Source organism: Bison bison, unplaced genomic scaffold (assembly GCF_000754665.1).
Source record: "Bison bison bison isolate TAMUID 2011002044 unplaced genomic scaffold, Bison_UMD1.0 scf7180017864043, whole genome shotgun sequence".
Lineage (NCBI taxonomy): Eukaryota > Metazoa > Chordata > Mammalia > Artiodactyla > Bovidae > Bison > Bison bison.
Window position 1 is genome coordinate 7608285 of NW_011494615.1, and position 25482 is coordinate 7633766.

The following is a 25482-nucleotide window of genomic DNA, read 5'->3' on the forward strand; positions in this document are numbered from 1 at the left end:
GGGGGTCCTTGCCTGGGCTGCCTGAAAGGCCTTGGGGATGGACAGACTCCATTGCCCCATGGTGGGCAGCCTCCGTGGGCAGAGACCGAACTGGTACCCACTGGGCTGAGTGCAGGTGGGTCAGACAGCAAGCCAGACATCTTAGCCTTGGTCTGGAAACTCCCACACAGCTCACAAATGTGCTTTTTTTCCCCCCAAATGGCTGGCCAGACGAATGCTGAGCCCACGAGGTCTCAATCCAGGATTCTTCTAGGCTCTTCCAAGAAAACCCACTCAGGGAGGTACTGGGCTGAGGTTGCTGAGTGCAGCTGGGCTTTCATGTTACATTTGGAAGAACTGGCCCACCTTTTCCTCTTTTTCAAAAAATTGGTTTGGTTTCTTTTAAAATAAAAACTTAGTAACTTGGTTCCACAGCCTTCAATCAAAGCAAAGGCTGATAGTATTGATCCCACTGTCCCCAGGGGACAGTCCCAGGATGGGGGTGGGAGGGGCTTTCAGCCCGGTGGAAAGAAGCCAACCTCAGATACCGCCTGCAATCCGGGAGACCTGGGTTCAATCCCTGGGTCGGGAAGATCCCGTGGAGAAGAGAATGGCTACCCACTCCAGTACTCTGGCCTGCAGAATTCCATGGACAGAGGAAGCTGGACGGCTGTAATCCATGGGGTCACAAAAGAGTTGGACATGACTGAGTGACTTTCAGATAGTGAACCCAAACCTCTGCCCACACCAGGAAACCCTGTGGAGACATGCTCACCCCCAGAAAGCCCTCCGGAATCTGAGGAGGACCAGAGGGAGGCCCTGGGGGACACAGAAGTGCAGAGTCAAGTCTCCTTGCTGGTCCTCACGCCGCTGCAGAGAGCTGAAGCCTGGAGCCTGGAGGACGGTCAAGCGTCTGTGGGCCCAGAGCCTCCCCTGATGGGGTCCTGGGGAAGGGTGTCCATGCTCGAGGGCCCCCACTCTGCTTTATAGCCCCACCCTGGTACCCCTCCCCACTGGATCCCTGACTCAGGCTCTGTCAACCACCTGACCTGAGAAAACTCTCAAAATCATATTTGCAGCCTGAACTCGGCATCCCAGCCTCAGATGGCTGCAGGCACCAAACGCCCGACTCACCAACCACCCGGCTCCCCATCTCAGTCAATGGCAACTCAATCCTTTCTGCGCATCAGGCCCCAAACCTTCAGGTCGCCACCAGCCCCTCTCTTTTCTCTAATGCTCTACAGCAACCTGTGATTGGCCCTGCTTTCAAATCCATGACGGGACCACTTCTCACCATCCCCCGCTGCTATGCACAGCATCGCGTCTTCATCCCCCTGCCTGGATCTCTGTAGCCATCCCCGGATTGACATTCCCGATTCTCCCCTTGAGTGCTTCCAGGTTTCTCACGGTACAGCAGCAGGCAAGCTCCCTGTAAAATGCCAGGGAGCCCAGGCTCTGCCCTGCTGCACGGCTCCCACCCAACTCAGGGCAGACGCCGAGGGCCTTACTTACATTGTCTGTCAAGGCTGAGCCATGCCCCTTCCCAGCCACACACTTAACACCACCTTCCACTCTGCCCTGGGCCCACACATCCCCAGGGCTCTGCGCTGTCCCCTGACGGCACATGCACATCCCCGCCGCTGGGCGCCGCACATGCAGCCTGCTCTGCCTGGAAGGTTCTGTCCTGAGACCCACCTCCCCAGGTCTCTGCTCTGCTGTCATGCTCTCCGTGTCAGCTTCCCTGACCACCCTATTTAAAACCCCAGCAGGGCACGAAAAGCCTGGGTCGACCCAGAGGGATGGGGTGGGGAGGGAGGCAGGAGGGGGGTTCAGGATGGGAAGATACATGTGCACTCATGGGTGATTCACGTCGATGAATGGCAACCACCACCACAATATTGTAAAGAAATGATCCTCCAATTAAAATAAATTAATTCAAAACAAAACACTGCAGCCTTGGGACTTCCCTGGGGGTTCACTGGTTAAGACACCACACTTCTAATGCCAGGGGTGTGATCCCTGGTGGGGGGACTAAGATCCCACATACGGCACCACCAAAAAATTAATGAAACAAACAACCCTACAGCCTCATCTGCAAGCTTCCTTACCCCTCACTGCTTTATTTTTCTCCATAGCAATGATCACCCTCCAAGGCTTTGTGTGTATTTATTCTTGTTCACCTGTTGTCTGTCTTTCCCTGTAGAATGCAGGCTCTGTGAGGACAGGGTTGTTTTTTTTTTTTCTGTTTTGCTGTGCAGTGTCTCCAGCGCCCAGATGGAGGCCTAGCACGTAGTGGGTGCTCAGTAAATATTTGTTGAAGAGTCAATGAAACTAGACTCCCTCTCCTTCCTTCCATTTCCAACTCTGAGACTAACAGCTGAGCACTGTCCTCAAAGGGGATCGACCGGCCACTGGAAGACTTTGGACACGCGAAAGCATTAGGCAAAAGTCACAGGTCTGTTCTCCACGCTGTTGCCCCAACTCTGTTCTCAACGGGTGCCAGCAATGATGCAGGTCAGATGGTGCGCAGACCGTTCTGAAGAGAAGCTTAGCCTTTGTCCCCACCATCTTTGCTGGATCAGGGGATGGGGAGAAAGGAAACCAAAATGGGGGAAAGCAGAAAGGCCAGAGTAGGTTTTTATAATTACCATCTTTCAGGAGTATTTTTCTTATTTAAAAAATAATACTGATTTTCTGGGGGGAGAAAATTCCATGGAAAACTTTCCTTCTAACCAAAATGGTGAGAAAGGCAGGTATAAAAATGGAGAAGGCAGGTGTGAAGATGGAGAGGCAAGTGTGGTCATGGGGAGGCGGGAGTGAAGATGGAGAGGTGGGTATGAAGATAGAAGGGCAGGTGTGAAAGTTGGGGGAGGCATCTGTGGGCACGGGAATGCAGGCTCACCCCTTGTTAGCTGTAGCGAGAGACGGGGGCTTCCCTTTCACTTCACAGAGAGAAGAGAAGGCTCTGAGGTATCAACAGCCTGGACTATTAGGAAAAGGAAGACAAAGAATCGTGTTTTCTGAACATGGAAGGAATGGCTGTCTGGCTTCTGGGGCTAGCTGGTCTCCTCCAACTCCAGCAGGTCATCCACGTATTCCAGGACCTCTCCCTGCAAGAGAAACAGGACACCTCCATTAGGCGGCTACCTGACCTTCAAAGTGTTGGTGAACAGAGACTGTTTCCAAGAGGCCACTGCCACCCACCCCCGGGGCTGGAGCAGCCTTTTCTCTGCTGCCCTCGGGCCCAGAGAACCTTACTTCTTCTGGGGGAGACATGGCTTCCACATCATGTGAACTTGGCGCCAAGTGCTCCGAGACCCCCACAGATGGTGTGTGAAGCGGGGGGCCCAGCACCCTCTGAAAGATCCTGCTTAGCGCCCCCTTTGTGCATCCCTCCCTCACCCCTACCCCCCTCCCATCAGCAGTTACCCCACAGGGAGACCTTCTGTCTGTGCCCCTTCTGCCTTGATTACCAGACCATGAGCTTTTCAAGGGACCAGCACCTGGGCTCAGGTTCTTCCCTAGAGCCTGGCACACACAGGTCTCCATAAACGTGCTACAGGAAGGATGGCCGACTGCGCGGACACGTGTTACTGCTGCTGCAGCTGAAGCCGCCATGCACTTTCTGATCTTCTTTGCATTGGTTTCTCTCCCACAATGCACTTGACCACCCCCCACCCAAGCCCTTTACTGCAGAGAAAGAGTGAATGACCAAAAAGGCCCAGTTCCCCTGCCCTGGGGTCAGCCCAGGCTGACCTGCATAGCTCCTCCTTTGCCCCTCAGCTCCTTTCCCAAAAGCGCTCCCTCAGTCAGTCACTCCAGCAAATTCTAATCTATTTCTTTGTCGATTACAAATGGGCACTCGCCACCTACCACCACAAGGATTAACTCAGGTGCTGCTACAGCTACTGACCTTCAACACTCCCTGAAAGGAGCTCAGGGCAGAGAGCAGAAATGAAGCACTCTGTGCTCTGGGAAAGACCGGCAGACCAGGGCTTCAGATACTTAAGATTTTATGAGCCAATTTTATGAGCCCAATTCTTGTATCTCTTCATTTCTAGAAAAGCACTAAAATCCTTCATGGTGACTAAAGACTAGCAGAAAGCTTCTGTGAAGAATACGTGCTTTTGATTGCGTGTACTTCCACTTTACCACAATCACATTTATACTGATGACCGGCCCCCTTGCTTCATTAGAGCAGTTTCTCAGAGCGATCTGAAATGCTGTCGCCCGGGTTATAGTCCTCATCTTGCCCCCAACAAAACTTAACTCTCAACTCTAATGCTGTGCAGTTTTTAAAAGTTAACATCTTTTAGACTTTCCCAGAGCAAACAATTATCCGAACCTGAAACCTGAAACATCTTGTTGCAGTTTATAAACTTTCTGAAATGGTAACAGGGCCTCTGCAAAATTTTTAACCAGTGTGCAAACTTCCAGGTATTCTTACACACATTTCAAGCCCAGAAAGCTATGAAGAACAATACCACAGATATCAGTAGACTGTATTGATACTTTGTTTCAAGGTAGCATTTGGTCCTTTGAAACTTTTAAGGCTTAACTAAGAATTTTGTTGTGTTAGTTACAGTTTATTTCAAATTATGACTTGCCATCATTTGATCTATAATTTAAAAAAACAGGTCATTCTTTAGAAGTTATTTCACAATTCTAAAGCCTTGATTAATAACCTAATTACTCTGGGATCTTCAGTGGAGCCCTGTTATCTTGAGAGCACCAAGTTCAAGAATCCTAGGAACTGTAAAGCCTGAAGAAGCCTGGTCAGTTCACCAGATGGTTACTAGGTAGCTGTGTGACTTTCAGTTAAGTCACGCTACCTTTCTGAGTTTGGTTCCTCATCTGTGACATGAAAGAGCTTTACTGTCTCATAAAGGGGCTCTTCTTGTTCTAATACTTGTGATTGTTCTAGGTCTACTCACAGATAAACATAATCTTACACACAGAAACTTCTGAGGAATATATACACACCAAAAAAAAAAATTAGAACTGATAAACAAGTTCAATAAGTTTGCAAGATTACACTATCAATATACAAAAACCAACAGTATGTCTATATACCAGCAAGACACACAACTAGAAAATAAAAAAAAAAAGGAAAACAATTCCATTGAAGGTACCCAGACAACTGAATAAGGAGAATCTTTTCAATAAATAGTGCTGGAACAACAGCATTTCCACATGCAAAAGAATGAAATTGGACCACTGCCTCATATCATATGGAAAATTAACAAAAAGTAGATTATAGATAAAAATGAAAGTTAAAACTATAAAAACTTTAGGAAAAAAAAACACAGTATATTTTAGTGATCCTGGATGAGTTTCTTAGATGTGACACCAAAAGTAACAAGAAAAAAATTGGTAAGTTGGATTTCATAAAAATCTAAAACATTTGAGCTTCAAGAGCAAAGTGAAAAGATAACCAACAGATTGAGAGAAAATGTTTGCAATTAATGTATCTGACAGGGGACTTTATAACCAGAATATATAAAGAACTCTCACAACTCAACAATGAAAAGACAAATAGCCCAATTTGAAAATGGGCAAAGGAAAACAAAAACATTCCTCTCTTAAAAAAAAGTGGGCAAAGGGTTTGAATAGAATCAATACTTCTCCAAAGAAATACACAAGTGGTTAGTAAGCATGAGAAAAGATGCTCAACATCATCAGTCAATAGGGAAATGCAAATGACGACCGCAATGAGGTACCACGTCACACCTACTTCACACCTATAGTAAAACAGACAGACAGACACACACACAGAGAAAGACAGACGCTACAAATGTTGATGAAGATGAAGCAGATTAGATCTTTCCTACATTGCTGGTGGGAAATGCAAAATGGTTCAGGCACTCTGGAAAACAGTCTGGCAGTTCCTTAACAAGACAAACACAGAGTTACCATGGGACCCAGCCATTCCACTCTTAAGTATAAAACAATCAAAAATTTTTACCCAAACAAAAATCTGTACACAAATGTACACAGTATCATTATTCAAAGTAGCCAAAGAGTGGAAACAACCCAAACATCCATCAGTCAAGGAACAGACACCATGTGGCATGTCCACACAGTAGAATATTATTCAGCAATGAAAAGGATTTTTTTTTCATGTAATGTGATCCATGTTACAACGTAGCTAAACTTGGAAAACATTATACTCAGTGAAAGGAGCTAATTGCAAAAACCAAAATCCATTTGATTCCGCTCATAGGAAACATCCAGAACAGGCAGATTCAGAGACAGAAAGAAGGTTAGTAGTTGCCAGAGGCTGGGGGCACAAGCTGTGTGGACAGAGGGGAAAGAATGTAAAGTAACAACTAATAGGTTTTGGCTTTCATTTGGGTGAGGAAAATGTTCTCAAATCTGATAGCTGCATGAATGTGCAACTTTATGAATATGCTAAAAGCCACTGAGTTGTACACTTTAGAAAGGAAAATTGTATGGTATGTGAGTAGTATCTCACATACCAGTTTTCTGTTCTAGAAAAATGTAACAAGGGAAACTACTCATATCAGTGTTAAATGGAAAAGCTCTGATGTATAATTACCATCAGGTTTATGGTGAATATATTAATATATCGGAAATACATAGAAAAAACGGGAAGCATAAACACCAAAATCTCAATAGTAGTTTGCCTTTAAATAATCAGGAACCCAATCCATCCCCGTTTTCCTGAATATAATTTTCTCTACTTCTTAAACCACAGCAGCCAAGCTAGTTTGTGTCTGGCCTATTTTCCTTCCTTTTCAGCATCCTTGTGATCTTATCCCAGGATCTGCCTCCAGAGAACCCAACACAAGACACAAGGCATGTGCGTCACTTCCTACCCTGCAAAGCACTTCCACGTCCAAAGTGGTATTTTCTTCTTCCAACCCTGCAAGGTCAATGTTATCAGCTGCATTTTGCACAAAAGAATTGAGGCTCAGGGCAGCTAAATGCATGGCTGCATGGCAGTGGTCCATCCAACTCATGTTAATTCGTCCACAAAAAACAAATTTCATGATGACATTTTACTTACAGGTGCTTCACTGAAAACTGGGGCAGAGGAAAGAGCAGACATGGAGGCTCAGGGCTCTGGGTCTGGCCGAGCAGCTTCCAGACTTTCCTGCTCCCCGGGGTTCCTCTTCTATGAAGTGAAGGGTCAGCTGAGAACAAGCCCTCAGCTGTCTTCCAACTCTGAAGGATGGTGAGTCCTCAGCTGTCTCAGAAAGCATTCCATGGTCTGTTCCAAACACGTCTCTCTAAATGTTACTCCTGCATGCATGCTCGGCCAGTCATGTTCGACTTTTTGCGAACTGTAGCTCTCCAGCTCCTCTGTCCATGGGATTCCCCAGGCAAGAATACTGGAATGGGTTGCCATGTCCTCCCCTAGGGAATCTTCCCAACCCAGGGATTGAACCTGCATCTCTTACGTCTCCTGCACTGGTAGGCAGGTTCTTTACCCACTGAGCTACCTGGGGAGCCCAAACGCTAACCCCGATGATGGCTTTTCTGTGACTAGACTGCCCCAACACAGAATGACTGCCCCGTAACCAGCAGAGTCTCCATCAGTAAAGGAATCAGCTGGGTAAGACTTAATCAGCAATTTCAAGAAAATCCCAGAGAAGGATAAAATGCTTAACTCATAAAAAGACACACACACATACACACAAATGGACAGAAAAATTGGGATGTGGGTTTCCCAGAGTCTTCAGAGTGCTGAGTAATTGAATACTCACTGTTTTTATAAAGTTAAAAAATGAAGCTTGTTGCTCAGACACAAAAAGAAATGCAATTGTGCCATTTGCAGAGACATGAATGGACGTAGAGATTTTCATACTAAGTGAAGTACGTCAGAAAGAAAAAAACAAATATCATATATTAATTCATGTATGTGGAACCTAAGAAATGGTACAGATAAACCTATTTGCAAAGCAGAAATAGAGACACAGACATAGAGAACAAAGTACAGACACCAAGGAGGGAAGGGCCAGGTGGGAGGAATTGGGAGGTTGAGATTGACATAGATACACTATTGAGACTATGTATAAAATAGGTAACTAATGAGAACCAGCTGCATAGCACAGGGAACTCAATGCTCTCTGGTGACCTAAACGGGCAGGAAATCCAAAAAAGAGAGGATAAATGTATATATATGGCTGATTCCCTTTGCTATATAGCAGAAACTAACATAACACTGTAAAGCAACTATATTCCAATACAAATTTTTTTTAAAAACGATGCCCGGGAGCTTCCCTGGTGGCTCAGTGGTAACGAATCCACCTTCCAATGCAAGAGACATGGGTTTGATCCCTGATCCAGGAAGATCCCACATGTCATGGAACAACTAAGCCCGTGTGCCACAACTATGAAGCCTGTGCTCTAGAGCCCCAGAGCCTCAACTACTGAGCCCACTTGTCCTAGAACCCGCTCCAAAACGAGAGAGGCCACCACAGTGAGAAGCCCGCTCACCACAACTAGAGAAAAGACGACACAGCAACGAAGGTCCAGCACAGCCTCAAATAAATAAACAAACAAATAAACAAAAACGATGCCTGGACGGCGCCTGTGACGGGTGACTAAAGCATGGCTCCGAACTCTGCCGGGAAACGTGGTGCTTCAGCCTGGGTTTCCTAGAAGCCCTCTTGTCCAGGTCAGTCCACTGACGCGTTAAAACACTCACAGAAACCGTGTTTCCCAAGCCCTCTTCTGGATCTCATTTCAGGAATGACGGGGCCTCCCAGTGACTTTTCACAAAGACGTGAGGAATATTTTTCTCTCAGTCAGTCGTGTGCTAAACATGAAAGCTCACCTCATCGTCATCCATGAGATTCTCCTTAGCAAAGTCATACAGCTCTTTCTGGAGCATGGTCACGTTAAAGAACTGGACTGCTTCCTGTTCAGACACAAACAGAGAACAGTGTATACAGCCAACCATTTAACAGGAAAACTGGCGTGCAGAGGGAACGAGGGGTTGGGGTTTCTCTGGTGAGGGGATGATGAAAATATGCAAAATTTAATAGTGGTAACAGCCATGCAGTGCTGTGAATACACGACAACCTCTGAATTGCGCACTTCGAATGCATGAACTTTCAACTATATGAATTATATCTCAATTTGAAAAACAGGGGCCAATTCCGAGTGAATGAAAGAGAAATGTATGTGTGTGTGTCTGAACAGTGAGGTTGAAGGAAGATGTATGTACAGCAAACCAGGACAGCCGGCACAAATCTCAGTGAAAATACAACTTAAGGGCACATGAGAAAAAATCCTCTGAAAGTGATAAATAATCCACAAGTTTCCCTGAGCACGTGCAAAACTGTGTGTGTGCATCAAAAGAATGAAATGATGATCCATCCATAAACAACCCTGCCATGGAGTTGTTAATAACAACAACAACAAAAATATATATATATAGTATGAGAGTAACAAGGGAGGCATTCATGATGAAATTCTTAGAAAACACAAAGCAAGTTGTAAAACAGTATGTAGGATCCCATTTTTGTAAAAATAAAGAATTACATGCTGCATATACGGCAAACATACAGCTTTACCACAGCTTGAGACAGAGAAAACATGAAATCAAGAGGCAGTGTCAATTCCTAACTGAAATGTTTCTGTAATGCTTGAAATTTCAGCAGAGTTTGTGGATTTAGAAAAGAGAACAAAGGGGTAAAGTGTTAAAAGACAAAAAAGCGACAGAAGCAAGCTGAGATTCCCTTGTTTTTGAAATAGCCCTTCTCTTCAGATGCCAAGCTGTCTCCCGGAAGTGGGATAAAGACGAGAGCGGAAACGCGATGGCCGGTGCGCCGGCGCTCACCGGTCTGGGCTGGAAATGCTCGTCCGCCAGCGCCCACTTGTCCCTGTGGTACTGATAGTACACCAGGTTCTGCTGCATGACCTTGTCGCTCTGGTCAAAGAGCAGGTAGCTGACCGCGCAGGGCGCCGCATTCTTCAGGTCGTTCACTGTGGGCGGAAGAGAGAAAACAGGAACAGGAAGTCAGCCAGCCTCTCAGGAGAAGAACAGTTCTCCGGTGAAGAACGGCTTCCGGAAGAAAAAGATCACCAACAAGCCCCCTCTCCAAGCCCCTCCGACGGAACTCCTGCAATGACAGGAAAAAAAAACAACCTCAGGGATGAACAGGCCGTAGACAGGATCTCCAGGGAAAAGTGGAATCCATTTGTGAAAATGACATAAGTTCCTCGGTACACAGAAGCCAAGGCAGAAGTAACTAGTCAATCCCCGTCAGGCCACCGTGACCTGGGCTGGTGTCACATCCCTGGGGCCTGAGCAGGCCTGCGTCTGGTGGCTGGACTCTCATGGGTCTGACGGAGGACGGGCAAGCAAATGAGACCCCCTGGACCTGTACTGCCCACTCCCCTCTTGATGGGACCACAATCTCCAGAGCCAGGCAGGCCCACAAAAAGCCACAAGAAGCCCACGGCACCCAAAGATCTGTGGATCCTCCTGGGCTGGAAGAGCTTCGTAAAGTCACCTGGTCTCCCCTCCTCATGTCCTGGTGCTGGGCTCCCACCTCCACCCTCCTTCCTGAGAGTCGCCCCCACCGATGGAGGAGGTGCTCCCTCAGCAGAGCGGTTTTCCAGATGCTGAGATTTCTCCATGGGGGCAACGGGAAAGGGAAGAAGGAATGAGACACTGGACCCTGGGCGTTTCTTCTGGCACATTTCCCTCTCCTTGACAACCCAGGAACAGGACCTCCCTAAGGCTCTGTCTGCCCAGGTAACCAGATCTGGGTGTGAAGTGGTGCTGTCGCCTCGTGGCCTTTTCCCATAACTATAACTCTAAAACCCCCACTTAAGGCCATTTCCTGTTCATCAACCCTGCAAGGACTGGAAATGACACCTACCTTCAAGAAATGTACTGCAGTAGGCTATGAAAAAATATTCAACACGGGGCCGACTTTCAAAAAGCCAACTTCAAAAGGTAAATCTCATTCATACTGTTTTTAAAAAAGTAATGGAAAAGCTGCTCCACATGACTCAGTTCAGTTCAGTCACTCAGTCATGTCTGAGTCTTTGCAACCCCATGGACTGCAGCACATCAGGCTTTCCTATCCATCATCAACTCCCGGAGCTTGCTCAGACTCATGACTACTACTATATGTATGTGACATATATCCATATGACTACTAGAGAAAGGCAAATCAAAAATGCAAGGAGGAATCGCCCCACAGCCGTCAGCATGGCCATCAGCAAATGGTCTGTATACAGACAACAAATGCGGAGGCAGAGTCCAGCAAAGACAATCCTCCAACCAGGTTGTTGTGAAAGTAAATTGGGTATCAGGCACTCTGGAGAACAGTGTGGAAATTCATTAAACTAACAATAGAACTAGCATATGATTGGGCCACCCCAGTCCTGGGCATGTAACTGGAGAAAACCAGAATTCCAAGAGACAAGTGCACCTCTGATTACAACAGGCAAGACAGGGAAGTCACCACAATGTCCATCGACAGATCAATGGAAAAAGAAGAGATGCCACATGTTTACAACAGAACATTACTCAGCCATACGAAGGATGAAATGGTGCCACTGGCGGCCACACTGACAGACCCAGACATGATCATACCAAGTGAAGTCAGTCAGACTGGGAAAGACAAATGGTATACGAGATCACTTAGATTTGGAATCTAGAAAATAATAAGAATTAATTAATTTATGCAACACAAAGAGACTCACAGAGTTGGAAAACAAACATGATCACAAAGGGGAAATTAGGGCGGAAGGGATGAATTAGGAGGTTAGGATTAACAGTTGCACTCTTTTATATATAAAACAGATAATCAAGAGGGACCTACTATACACCACAGGGAACTCCATGAACACACTGTAAAACTACAGGGATAGGATCTGAAAAACAATACATCCACGTGTGTGCATAACTGAACCAATTTGCTGTACAACCCCAACAAACACTGTAGTATAAGTCAGTTCTATTTCAGTTTATTTTAAATTTTTTAAAATTACATTAAAAAAAAAAACAGTGCCCACCATATTGCCCTCAGGGCATGGGGACCCGGGCTGGTGTCACATCCTTACATGCTGAGAGGCTTGGGTCTCAAGACTGGACTCTCACGGGGCTGAGGGAGCTGGGGACTACATGCCATCAAAGCAGAGCCCCTTGGACCTGTAAGGACTGGTCCCCTCTGGATGGGACCACAGTCTCCAGATGCAGGCGGGCCCTTCAGAAGCTACACGAAGCCCAGAGCATCCAAAGACTGGTGGGCCCTCAGGCTGGAAGAGCTTCCAAAAGCCAGCAGGTCTCCTGGACGTGTCCTGGTGAAGGAACTCAGCACCAACCTCGGACGACATCACCCTCAGCAGAGTGGTTTTGCAGGGGTTGGGATTTGTCCATGGGGAGAAGGGGTAAAGGAACGAGACACAGGCCCCTGGGCATTTCTCCTGGCACCTTCTGCTCCCTTGACAACCCAGGAATTGACTGACTTTCCTGAGGTTTTGTGTGCCCAGGTGATCAGACCTACGTGTGAGGAAGCGTTGCTGCCTGTGGCGGTTCCTCACTACTACAACTTTAAAACCAAGGTTTATGGACACTTAGCCTTCAATAACCCTGCGGGGCTGCAAATGACACCTGCCCTCAAGAAATGCCCTGGAGTAGGTCACAGGAAAAAAAGTCAAAAAAGGTGGACTTTCAAGAAGCCTGCTACAAAACGTAAATTTCACCCATACTGTTTGAAACAAAGTATGAAAAAGATGCTCTAAATGGCTGCTGCTGCTGCTAAGTCACGACAGTCGTGTCCAACTCTGTGCGAACCCATAGACAGCAGCCCACCAGGCTCCCCTGTCCCTGGGAGTCTCTAGGCAAGAACACTGGAGTGGGTTGCCCTTTCCTTCTCCAATGCATGAAAGTGAAAAGTGAAAGTGAAGTCGCTCAGTCGTGTCTGACTCTTAGCGACCGGATGGACTGTAGCCTACCAGGCTCCTCCGTCCATGGGATTTTCTAGGCAAGAGTACTGGAGTGGGCTGCCATTGCCTTCTCCACTAAATGGCTATTACTTGACAAATGTCAATCAGAACTACAAGGAGGTATTAACTTGCACCAGCCAGAATGGTCATCAGGAAAATGTCTACAAACAGTAAATGTGGAGACAGGGTGGAGCAGAGGAAACCCTCCTACAAAGTTCTTGTGAATTTAAATCTCCAAGAACTCCAGAAAACATTGTGAGGTCTTTCAAAACTACTGAATAAAAATAGAGTGGGCATATGATTTGGCCACTCCACTCCTGTACAAGTGGAGAAAACGGAATTTCAAAAAACACGTGCATCCCAACATTCGGTGCAGCACTGCTTACAACACCCAGGAATGGAAGCCACAGCAGTGCCCATCGTTAGATGAACAGAAAATGATGTGGCCCATGTAAACAATGGAGGAGTACTCAGCCCTAAGGAAGGATGAAATGATGCCATTGGCAGCCACCTGAATGGACCTAGACACGATCATACTAAGTGAAGCAACTCGGACTGAGAAAGACAAATATTGTATGAGATCACTTACAGTTGGAACCCAAAAACTGATACAAATAATCTATGTAACACAAGGAGACTCACAGGTTCAGAACCAATGTATGATTCTATAAGGGGAAACTGGAGTGGGAGGGATGAAGTAGGAGGTTAGGATTAACAGATACACTCTCATATACATAATATAGAAAATAAAAAAGGACCTACTGTACAGCACAGGGAACTGTGAAACACTCTAACAACCCATAAGGGAAAAGGATCCAAAGCACAATACATCTATGTGTGTGCATCACTGAACCAATTTGCTGGACACCCTAAACAACATTCTTGACAACCCAAGAACTGACTTTCCTGATGCTCTGGCTGCCCGGGTGAGCAGACCTGCACATGAAGTGGTGCTGCCTCCTTGTGGTCATTTCTCATTACTACAACTTCAAAACGGGCTTTTATGCACACTGTTAAGTCAAGTGGGCTTTAGGAAGCATCGCTACGAAAAAGCTACTGGAGGTGATGGAATTCCAGTTAAGCTATTTCAAATCCTAAAAGATGATGCTGTGAAAGTGCTGCACTCAATACGCCAGCAAATCTGGAAATCTCAGCAGTGGCCATAGGACTGGAAAAGGTCAGTTTTCATTCCAGTCCCAAAGAAAGAACGCCAAAGAATGTTCAAACTACCACTCAATTGCACTCATTTCACACGCTAGCAAAGTAATAGTCAAAATTCTCCAAGCCAGGCTTCAATAGTACGTGAACCGAGAATTTCCAGATATTCAAGCTGGATTTAGAAAAGGCAGAGGAACCAGAGATCAAATTGCCAACATCCGTTGAATCATAGAAAAAACAAGAGAGTTCCAGAAAAACATCTACTTCTGCTTCATGGACTACGCCAAAGCCTTTGACTGTATGGATCACAACAAACTGTGGGAAATTCTTCAAGAGATGGGAATACCAAACTACCTCACCTGCCTCCTGAGAAATCTGTATGCAGGTTGAGAAGCAACAGTAAGAACCAGACATGGAACACCGACTGGTTCCAAATTGGGAAAAGAGTACATCAAGGCTGTATATTGTCACCCTGCTTATTTAACTTATATGCAAAGTACATCATGCAAAATGCTGGGCTGGATGAAGCACAAGCTAGAATCAAGATTGCCAGGAGAAATATCAATAACCTCAGATATACAGATGATACCACCCTTATGGCAGAAAGCAAAAAGGAACTAAAGAGCCTCTTGATGAAAGTGAAAGAGGAGAGTGAAAAAGCTGGCTTAAATCTCAACATTCAAAAAACAAAGATCACGGCATCTGGTCCCATCACTTCATGGCAAACAAATAGGGAAACAATGGAAACGGTGAGAGACTTTATTTTGGGGGGCTCCAAAATCACTGCAGATGGTGACTGCAGCCATGAAATTAAAAGACGTTTGCTCCTTGGAAGAAAACTTATGACCAACATAGACAGCATATTAAAAAGCAGAGACATTACTTTGCTGACACAGGTCCGTCTAGTCAAAGCTATGGTTTTTCCAGTAGTCATGTATGGATGTGAGAGTTGGCCTATAAAGAAAGCTGAGTGCTGAAGAATTAATGCTTTTGAACTGTGGTATTCGAGAAGACTCTTGAGAGTCCCTTGGACTGCAAGGAGATCAAACCAGTTAATCCTAAAGGAAATCGACTCTGAATATTCATTGGAAGGAATGATGCTGAAGCTGAAGCTCCAATCCTTTGGCCACCTGATGCAAAGAACTGACTTGTTGGAAAAGACCCTGATGCTGGGAAAGACTGAAGGCAGGAGGAGAAGGGGACAACAGAGGATGAGATGGTTGGATGGCATCACCGACTTGACGGACATGAGTTTGAGCAAGCTCCCAGAAGTTGGTGATAGACAGGGAAGCCTGGCGTGCTGCAGTCCATGGAGTCGCAAAGAATTGGATATGACTGAGCAACTGAACTGAACTTGCCTTCAAAAATCCTGCAGGGCTGGAAATAACACCTGTCTTCAAGAAATGCCCCAGGGAAGGTCAGAAAAAAAAATTCAAATAGGTCCAACTTTTAAGAAGCCAATTTAAAGATGTAAATTTCAATCACACTGTTTGAAAAGAAAAAACAAAAGAACAGTGGTAAAAGTGCTCCACAAAGCTATTATTAGAAAAATGCAAATCAGAACTGCAAGAAGGTAACAGCTCACACCAGTCAGAATGGCCATCAGCAAAACATCTATAAACAGTAAATGTGGAGACGGAGTGGAGCAAAGGGAACCCTTCTAAGCTCTGGAGAACAGTGTGGAGGTTCTTTTAAAACTGAAAATAAAGCAGGGAAAAGGATCTATGCCATTCCTGGGAGTATAATCTGAGAAAACTAAATTTCAAAAGACACATGCACCCCAACGTTCAGTGCAGCAATGCTTACAACACTCAAGACATGGAAGCCAGTGCAGCGCCCATCGACAGGTGAACAGAAAAAGATGTGGCACATGTATCCTGCGGAATGATACTCAGCCAAAAGAGAGCGACAGCGATACCACTGGGAGCCATACGGATGGACCCAGACGTGATCATCTGCAGTGAAGTCCATCAGACTGAGAAATACACATATCATGTGAGCTCATCTACAGGTGGAATCTGAAAACTGATACAAACAAATTCATATATGTAAAACAAACATATGATGCCCAAAGAGGAAATTAGGGCAGGAGGGATGAATTAGGAGGTTGGGATTAACATATATGCTCTCATATACATAAAACAGATCATCTAGAAGGACCTATTACATAGCACAGGGAACTGTGCTCAGCACTGTAATATAAGGGAAGAGGATCCAAAAAACACACCCACAACTGAATCAAGATGCTGTATACCTAAAACATACTCAATAGTAAAATTCTACTCCATCTAAGATAAAATATTAAAAAAAACCCAGTGCCTGCCATATTCCCCTAGGGCCTGGGGGCCCTGAGCAGGCTATGGTCTGAAGACTTGACTCTGATGGGGCTGAGGGAGCTGGGAGCTGTGTGCCAGCAAAGCAACACCCCTTGGATCTGCAGTCCCTGGAATCCTACCTATTAGACCATAATCTCCAGATCCAGGCGGGCTCATTAAAAGCCACAGGAAGCCCAGTGCACCTAAAGATTGGTGAACTCTTCAAGCTGCAAGAGCTTGGAAAAGTCACCTGGTCCCTCCCCATGTCCTGGGGTTCCTACCACCAGCCTCCGAGGACAGCACCCTTAGCGCTGCGGTTTTTCAGGGGCTGGGATTTCCCCGCGGGGTAAAAGGGTTAGGGAAGAAGGAATGAAACACAAGCGCTGAGAGTTTCTTCTGGCACATTCCGCTCTCCTTGACAACTAGGGAACGCGACTTTTCTGAGGCTCTGGCTGCCCAGGTAACCAGACCTGGGTGTGAAGAAGTGCTGCCTCCTTGTGGCCGGTTCTCTTTACTACAGCTTTGAAACAGGCTAATGGACACTGACTTCAATAACCCTGCGGGGCTGCAAATGACACCTGCCCTCAAGAAATGCCCTGGGGTAGATCACGGGGAAGAAAAGTCAAAACAAGGTCGATTTTCAAGAAGCCTGCTTCAAAATGTAAAATTAACTCTTACTGTTTGAAATAATAACATATGAAAAAGATGCAATGCTCTAAACTGGACATCGGAGAAGGCAATGGCACCCCACTCCAGTACTCCTGCCTGGGAAATCCCATGGACGGAGGAGCCTGGTAGGCTGCAGTCCATGGGGAGGCGAAGAGTCAGACACGACTGAGCAACTTCACTTTCACGCACTGAAGAAGGAAATGGCAACCCACTCCAGTGTTCTTGCCTGGAGAATCCCAGGGACGGGAGCCAGGTGGGCTGCCGTCTAGGGGGTCACACAGAGTCGGACACGACTGAAGTGACTTAGCAGCAAACTAGACAAATGTGAATCACAACTATGAGGAGGTACCAACACACAGCAGTCAGGATAGCTCTCAGCAAAACATCTACAAACAGTCAATTCGGAGACAGGGTGGAGCAAAGAGAACCTTCCTACAAGGTCTTGTGAATGTGAATTGGTAACAGCAACTCTGGAGAACACCGTGAGGTTCTTTCAAAACTATTGAATAAAAATAGAGCGGGTATATGATTCGGCCACCCCACTCCTGGGTGTACAAGTGAAGAAAACTGAATTTCAAAAGACACATGCACCCCAACATTCGGTGCAGCACTGCTTACAACACCCCAGGAATGGAAGCCACCACAGTGTCCATCGTTAGATGAACAGGAAATGACGTGGCCCATGTATAAAATGGACTATTATTCAGCCATAAGAAAGGGGAGATGGTGAAGGACAGCGAAGCCTGGTGTGCTGAAGTCCATAGAGGCACAAAGGGTCGGACACGACCGGGCGAATGAATGACAATAAGAAAGGATGAAATGATACCATTGGCAGACATCTGGATGGACCTAGACATGATCACACTGAGTGAAGTAACCTGGACTGAGAAAGATAAGTATCGTATGAGATCACTTACAGTTGGAACCCCAAAACTGACAGAAATGAATTCATTTATGTAACATAAGGAGACTCACAGAGTTTCAAAACAAATAGGATTTCCAGAGGGCAAATTAGGGTGGGAAGGATGAATTAGGAGGTTGGGATTAATAGATACACTCTCATATACATAATACAGAGGGTCAAAAAGGACTTCCTGTATAGCCAAGGAAATTATGCAACACTCTAACAACCCTCAAGGGAAAAGGATCCAAAAAACAATACATCTGTGCATGTGTATCACTGAGTCAAGTTGCTGTACACCTCAAACACAACACTGTAAGTCCACATAAACTAAAAATTACATAAAAAAGGAAAAGCAGTGCCCACCATATTGCCCTCAGGCCGTGGGGACCCGGGCTGGTGTTACATCCCCGCAGCCTGAGAGGCTTGGGTCTCAAGACTGGACTCCCATGGGCCTGAGGGAGCTGGGAACTATATGCCATCAAAGCAGCGCCCCTTGGACTTGTAGGGCCTGGTCCCCTCCGGATGGGACCACAATCTCCAGATGCAGGCAGGCTCTTCAGAAGATACCTGAAGCCCAGAGCACCCAACGACTGGAGGGACTTCTGGGCTGGAAGAGCTTGCAAAAGCCAGCAGGTCTCCTGGATGTGTCCTGGTGAGGGAACTCAGTACGGGTCTCAGATGACAGCACCCTCAGCAGAGTGGTTTTACAGGGGGCTGGGATTTCTCAGTGGGGTGAAGGGAAAGAAGGGGTAGAATGAATGAGACACAGCCCCTGGGCATTTCTTCTCCCACACCGCACTCTCCTTGACAACCCAGGAACAGACTTTCCTGAGGCTGTGTCTGCCCAGGTGACCAGATGGGGGCGTGAAGTAGTGCTGCCACCTTGTGGCCTCACTCCACAACTACAACTTATTTAATTTAAAAAAAACCCTGTTTATGGACCCTTTCTATTCACTAGGGGCTTCCCTGGTGGCTCAGAGGATAAAAAAATCTGCCTGCAAGGCAGGAGACTGGGGTTCGATTCCTGGGTTGGGAAGATCCGCTGGGGACGGGAATGGCAACCCACTTCAATATTCTTGCCTGGAGAATTCTATGGACAGAGTAATCCGACGGGCTACAGTCCATGTGGTTGCAAAGAGTCAGACATGACTGAGCAACTAACACACACACGTGGACACTTGCTATTCACAAATCTGTGGAGCTGGAAATGACATCTGCCCTCAAGAAATGTCCTGGTGTAGGTCTTGGAAAAAGAATTCAAAACAGGGCTGACTTTCAAGAAGCCAATTTTAAGAGTTACATTTCACTCACAGTGCCTATTTATATTCCCCAAAACAAAGATTTCTTGCAGAGCAGCAATAAATGCTGAAAATCTTGTTGTTTTAGCTATTTTGTCCTTGTCAGTTTCTGATACGCCCGGTGGTTTTTAGAGCAAGTAAAGGCTTCAGACGCGTGAGCAGTGAGTTGCCAGAGCCTGGATATATCCAGTGCAGTGCTGAACTCCAGTGTTCTGGCGTGTTGCCACTGAACCCAGCCTGCTCAGTGGTTGGAAGATTCACGTTTCAATGTCCATCACAATTAGCTCAGTGAAGTGCTGGCACAGCCTCTCATGAAAATGAAACAAAAATACCAGCTGTATTTTCATCCAACAGAACATGTAGAAGCTAAACCCAAGATCGGCAATGTGTTGATAAATGTTTGAATTGGGTGACAGTCACCCCTAGTCCATTGGGCTTCCCTGGTAAAGAACCTACCTGTTGATGCAGGAGAGATAATAGACCAGGTTTGATCCCTGGGTCAGGAAGATCCCCTGGAGGACAGCATGGCAACCCGTTCTAGAATTTTGCTTGAGAATGCCGTGGACAGAGGAGCCTGGTGGGCTACAGTCCATAGGGTCACAGAGAGTTAGACACGACTGAAGCAAATTAGGACGCACCCCCTAGTTTATTATACAATCCTTTCTAATATGTTTTTCAATTTTCAGAAATAAAAAAAAAGTACATAATTTTCTGTGATTCTCATTAAAATAAGATCTTTCTGAGTGTGGATAAAAATAAGCAAGTAGTTAAATCTGGGGTCAGGTGAGAGGGAGCAGGGAGATTAGAATGGGTGATGTGCTTGATGTTTTTCTGTATATCTCTGTGATGTTTACTTTATTGCACTAAACCTATACTACAAGCCTTTTTAGGGAAAACAAAAAACAGTTACCTTAAACCAGGTACTTGTTTTTAAAAAGAAGGCTCTTCATAAGCAAAGACATTGTCCAGTAGAAGACCGCCCCTCCACACTAGAATGCAGTCAACAGCTATTTGCTGGAACATGCTGTGAGCTCGGTGCTGCCCGGCAGGGAAGCGTGTCCACACATTATATAGAAGAGACTCTCGTCCTCTCTGCTAAAGAATCCTTAACCAGACAGTTCATGCCAGGCTGACAGTGGCAAATAAACTCACCCTTCCCTCCACGAAAGGGGACACGAGAAAGACACCTCTTTACAACAGCCCTCGGCCTCCTGCTGGTCTCAGAAATGTCCCAACCAAGGGGCATTTCGGGCCATTTCTTTGCACATTTAGATGGGGTTCAGGCTGGTGAAGGAGATCAGCCGTGGGATTTCTTTGGAGGGAATGATGCTAAAGCTGAAACTCCAGTACTTTGGCCACCTCATGCGAAGAGTTGACTCACTGGAAAAGACTCTGATGCTGGGAGGGATTGGGGGCAGGAGGAGAAGGGAACGACAGAGGATGAGATGGCTGGATGGCATCACTGACTTGATGGACGTGAGTCTGAGTGAACTCCAAGAGTTGGTGATGGACAGGGAGGCCTGGCGTGTTGCGATTCATGGGGTCGCAAAGAGTCAGACACGACTGAGAGACTGAACTGAACTGAACAGGCTGGTGAAGATCAGGTTCACTGCTAAGAGAGGCCAGTTACCTTCCTCAGAAAAACATGGTGTAAATGTCAGTATCAGAGACTTTTTAGGAACAAAGGAATCATCTTGATTAGCAGCAAAAGTTTAAATTTTTTAGTTAAAAAGTTAAAATAGAGAGGGAATGAAGCAAAATTTTTCTCTTTCCTTTTTTCCCCTTTTTTGACCTTCAGCAGGCAAGGCCTCTGGTGTGTCCTGGAGAGGAGACAAGGTGGGATTACCAGGTAGGTGGGCAGGTGTCTGCTGTGGGCAGAGTGAACTCCACAAAGAACAAGATGCTCACAGCGGGGAAGGAGGCTGTGGAAGCCAAAGTCACTTCTCAGTCCTCCAAGACATCCCCGAGGCCCCATGACCAGGCACCCCTGAGTCTGAAAGACAGCCTCGGGGAAGCTAGTCAGACTCCTGCCCACGGACCAGATATGTCATCAGGAGAGCAGTCTTCCCCATAGCACATGACCCCAGTAACGTCCCGTGCTCATCACTGAACCACCAGGGCACACGCTGCTCAAGCAAGTGGCCCCGGGCAATCTTGGTTACAGGGAAAGAAAGGAAGGCAGGAAATTCGGGCTTTGAAGTCTGAATTCCTTTCTCTCTCTCCCATGTGAGCCCTTTGTCTGTCTGGAAGGTTCTGATCGAGAAACTCCAAGTTCAAGGCAGGATCAACTGCAGTGATCTTAGGGTTAAGAGTGAAAAGGTCAATGGTGTGGAGGAAGGGAAATAATGATATATATAGTGGTGGGGGTTTAATCGCTCAGTTGTGTCCAACTCTTCTGCAACCCCATGGACCATAGCCCGCTAGGCTCCTCTAAGTCCGTGGGACTTTCCAGGCAAGAATACTGGAGTGGGTTGCCATTTCCTCCTCCAGGGAATCTTTCCCACTCAGGGATAGAAACTGCATCTCTTGCATCTCCTGCATTGCAGACAAATTTTTTACCACTGAACCATCAGGGAAGCCATTGGGAATTTCTAAAAGGAATTCCCTTGCAGTCCAGTGGTTAGGACTTCACATTTCCACTACAGGGTGTTCCATTCCTGGTCAGGGAACTAGGATCCTGCAAGCTGCATGGAGCAGTCAAAAAAAAAAGATTAATAAACAAAAACACCAGTTATATAGAGTTTGCCCTGTGCCAGTGTGTGAATTCCATAAGCATCCTACATCTACCAACTCATTTAATCCTCAAGACAATCTTACAAGGTTAGTACTCTCCACTGAGGCGGAAGCTGAATCTTAGTACCTTGCCCAGATTGCCTAGAAGATGAGTACTTACATTTATAATAAGCGAACTGCAAATAATGATACATGGTAGCCACAAATTTCTCCACCGGATATCCTCCTATGACAGGTGTGAGGTTCTCCTCACACTGAATTTTGCATTCCAGGACCTCCACATAATGATCTGAAAGAACACACAGATTTTCAGGCAGTGCATTCATTATTTTCTTTATGCCACTTCTGCCCCACCCCCCCAAAACAATTAAGGCCAAAATGATCATGATAAAATGATAAAAGTAAAATATTTGCACTACTTACGATAAAGGGCCAAAATCTTTAATACATGAAGCATGCTAAATCAATAGGAGAAGGACAAATGCTGGCTATAAAAATAGCCAAAAAGATGCTAACAGAAATTATAAAAGGGGCTGATAAACATTGTGAAAAGATCTTAACCTTATTTGTAATTAAGAAATCCTAAAATAATGTAAGCTATTAAATTGGCAAAATGTTTAAAAGTTGACAACACCCAGTGTTAAGGAGAGAATATCGAGATTCACAGTCTCATATTTTGTTGGTAGGAGCAAAAATGGAACAAGTTTTTTGGAGAACGATTTGACAAAATTTATCCAAGGTTAAAATATACATATTCTCTAACCCAGTAGTCTCCTTCTGGGAAAATGTTCTTTAGACTTGGGCACACTTAAGCAAACAAACTTGAAAGTAACCCAAATGTCAATCCGTAGGATGGTGATTAAGAAGTTATGGTACATACAAACAGCAGAATCCACACAGGTTTTAAAAGAGAGCAGGCAGACCTAAATACAGGCACATAGAAAGATGTGGAAGACTACATTTCCCAGCCACCTTTGCAGTTCAGCTGGGGCCATGTGACTAACTGAGCCAATGAAATGTGGACAGTTAACAACTGACGGATACTACTTCTGGAGCTGGTCCCTAAATCCAGCGTGGTCCTCAGCCCTTCCCTTTCCCCCTTTCAGAGTCCAGCATGATGGTGCACATTTTGCCAGCAAGACTGTGGAGGAGTAGGCACTCTCCCTGGTTGGTAGGAATACAAAACAGTACCTTAAAATACCAAATAATTTACTGAAACATTCACCCTGAACCATCAATCCCACTGATGCTGACTTTGCAAACACATTTCCATACTTAGCAAACAAGAACAACAAAAAAGAAACCCACTAAAATTCCCCAGTACAGTAGTAGATGTTATAGCAAAAGACTGAAAGACAGTGAAAGTCACTCAGTCGTGTTTGACTCTTTGCGACCCCATGGACTATACAGTCCATGGAATTCTCCAGGCCAGAATACTGGAGTGGGTAGCCTTTCCCTTCTCCAGGGGATCTTCCCAACCCAGGGATCGAACCCAGGTCTCCCGCACTGTAGGTGGATTCTTTACCAGCTGAGCCGCCAGGGAAGCCCAAGCAAAAGACTGGAGCAGCCCCAGTGTCTACCAGATGGTTGAATAAACAGTAGCACACTTTTACCCCGACCCTCAACGGAGTACTCGGCAGAAATGAGAAGAATAATGAAACAGTCTCTACGTACTAGTTAGGATATACTGTTAAGTGGAAAAAGCATAAAATAGAATAGTGTGTAATGTAGGGTATGTATTCTGTATGGAAGAAGCAGGCACAAAAATAAAGGGGAAAGTGGTTTTATATTTACATAACCTTTATAGGAAAAAAAAGATTCAGGCAAGAATTCTCAATACTGTGCTAAATCACTGCATGGTCAGGGGTGAGGGGGTGGAGAACAGAGAATCTAATGGACAGCAAGTTGTCCTAGTCTGGAAGCATCTGTCCATGAATTATTCATTTCAACAGTAATTATACTGGGGAACTGGAAAGCACTTCTCTTTCTAGTCAGGACCTAACTGAAAAAGCAGGAGACGTTTTTCACATTATATCCCTTTGTCTTTCACATGCGATAGTATGTGCTTATATTAACTATCAAAAATAAAGTTTGAGATTAAGTGTTAATCCAGGGTAACCCCCTCAGGTGAGACACTATTTCACAGGTTAAGAGGTGAGACCACAGTCATAACACCTGGGTCTAAATCCTAGCCCTTCCGCTGAGGACAAGAAGCACTGGGCTTGGGAGGTGGGGGAAAAAATCAGGAGTTTGGGATTAAGGGATACACACTGCCATGTATAAAACAGGTAAACAACAAAGACCGACTGTATACATAGGGGGCTTCCCCGGCGGCTCAGCTGGTAAAGAACCTGCCTGTCAGTGCAGGAGAGGCAAGAAACAAGGGTTTGATCCCTGGGTCAGGAAGGTCCCCTGGAGAAGGAAATGGCAACCACTCCAGTATTCTTGCCTGGAGAATCCCATGGACAGAGGAGCCTGGGGGGCTACAGTCCACAGGGTCGCAAACAGTCAGACATGACTGAGCAGGCACGCCACGCACTGTATACAGAGCACAGGGAACTCTGCCCAGTATTTTGTGATAACCTATAATGGAAATTATATCTGAAAAAAATGTGTGTGTATATATACATATATGTATATGTATAACTGAATCACTTTGCTATACACTTGAAACTAACACAATATTGCAAATTAACTATTCTTCAATTTTTTTTTTTTTTGCCAAGCCGGGAGTCTTGTTTCCTGACCAGGGATTGAACCTGTGCCCTCAGCAGTGAAAAATGCTGAGTGCTAACCATTGGACCACTGGGGAGGTCCTGGGAACTAGTGTTTAATGGATACAGAGTTTCAGTCTGAGAAGATGAAAAAGTTCTGCAGATGGATGGTGATGGTGGCCTCACAGCAACCTGAAAGATTAAGAAACTAACCAAGTGCAATGTGTGGACTTTATTTTGAACCTGATTCAAACCAACAAATTATAAATGTAAGGGACACACACACATATTTATGCCATTTCTAAGACGACTGGGACACTGGATATTTGATGATGAGATCAAGGAACTGCTGTTATAATTCTTTTAGGTATAATAGTTTGGTGGTTATGTTAAAAAAAAAAAAAGAGTTCTTATCTTTTAGAGGTATCTATTGAAACAAAACATACAAAATGAGGGAACACCTGGAATTTGCTTGCAGCCATGAAATTAAAAGACGCTTACTCCTTGGAAGGAAAGTTATGACCAAACTAGATAGCATATTCAAAAGCAGAGACATTACTTTGCCAACAAAGGTCCGTCTAGTCAAGGCTATGGTTTTTTCCTGTGGTCATGTATGGACGTGAGAGTTGGACTGTGAAGAAGGCTGAGCCCCGAAGAATTGATGCTTTTGAACTGTGGTGTTGGAGAAGACTCTTGAGAGTCCCTTGGACTGCAAAGAGATCCAACCAGTCCATTCCGAAGGAGATCAGCCCTGGGATTTCTTTGGAAGGAATGAT

The 25482-nt window shown here is 45.6% G+C and overlaps 1 protein-coding gene across 1 annotated transcript in view; it reads right to left on the reverse strand.

Annotated features, from left to right (window-relative positions):
* Positions 1–2072: 2072 nt before the first annotated feature.
* CRTAP (cartilage associated protein) overlaps positions 2073–25482 on the reverse strand; it is a 34012-nt gene continuing 10602 nt past the window's right edge. Inside the window, exons 5-8 of the mRNA XM_010835582.1 lie at positions 22153–22281; positions 9791–9936; positions 8783–8866; positions 2073–3089 (exon numbers count right to left, since the gene is read on the reverse strand). Of these exons, the coding sequence (XP_010833884.1) occupies positions 3036–3089; positions 8783–8866; positions 9791–9936; positions 22153–22281 (413 nt within the window). The 3' untranslated portion in view covers positions 2073–3035. The remainder of the gene's footprint in view (positions 3090–8782; positions 8867–9790; positions 9937–22152; positions 22282–25482) is intronic.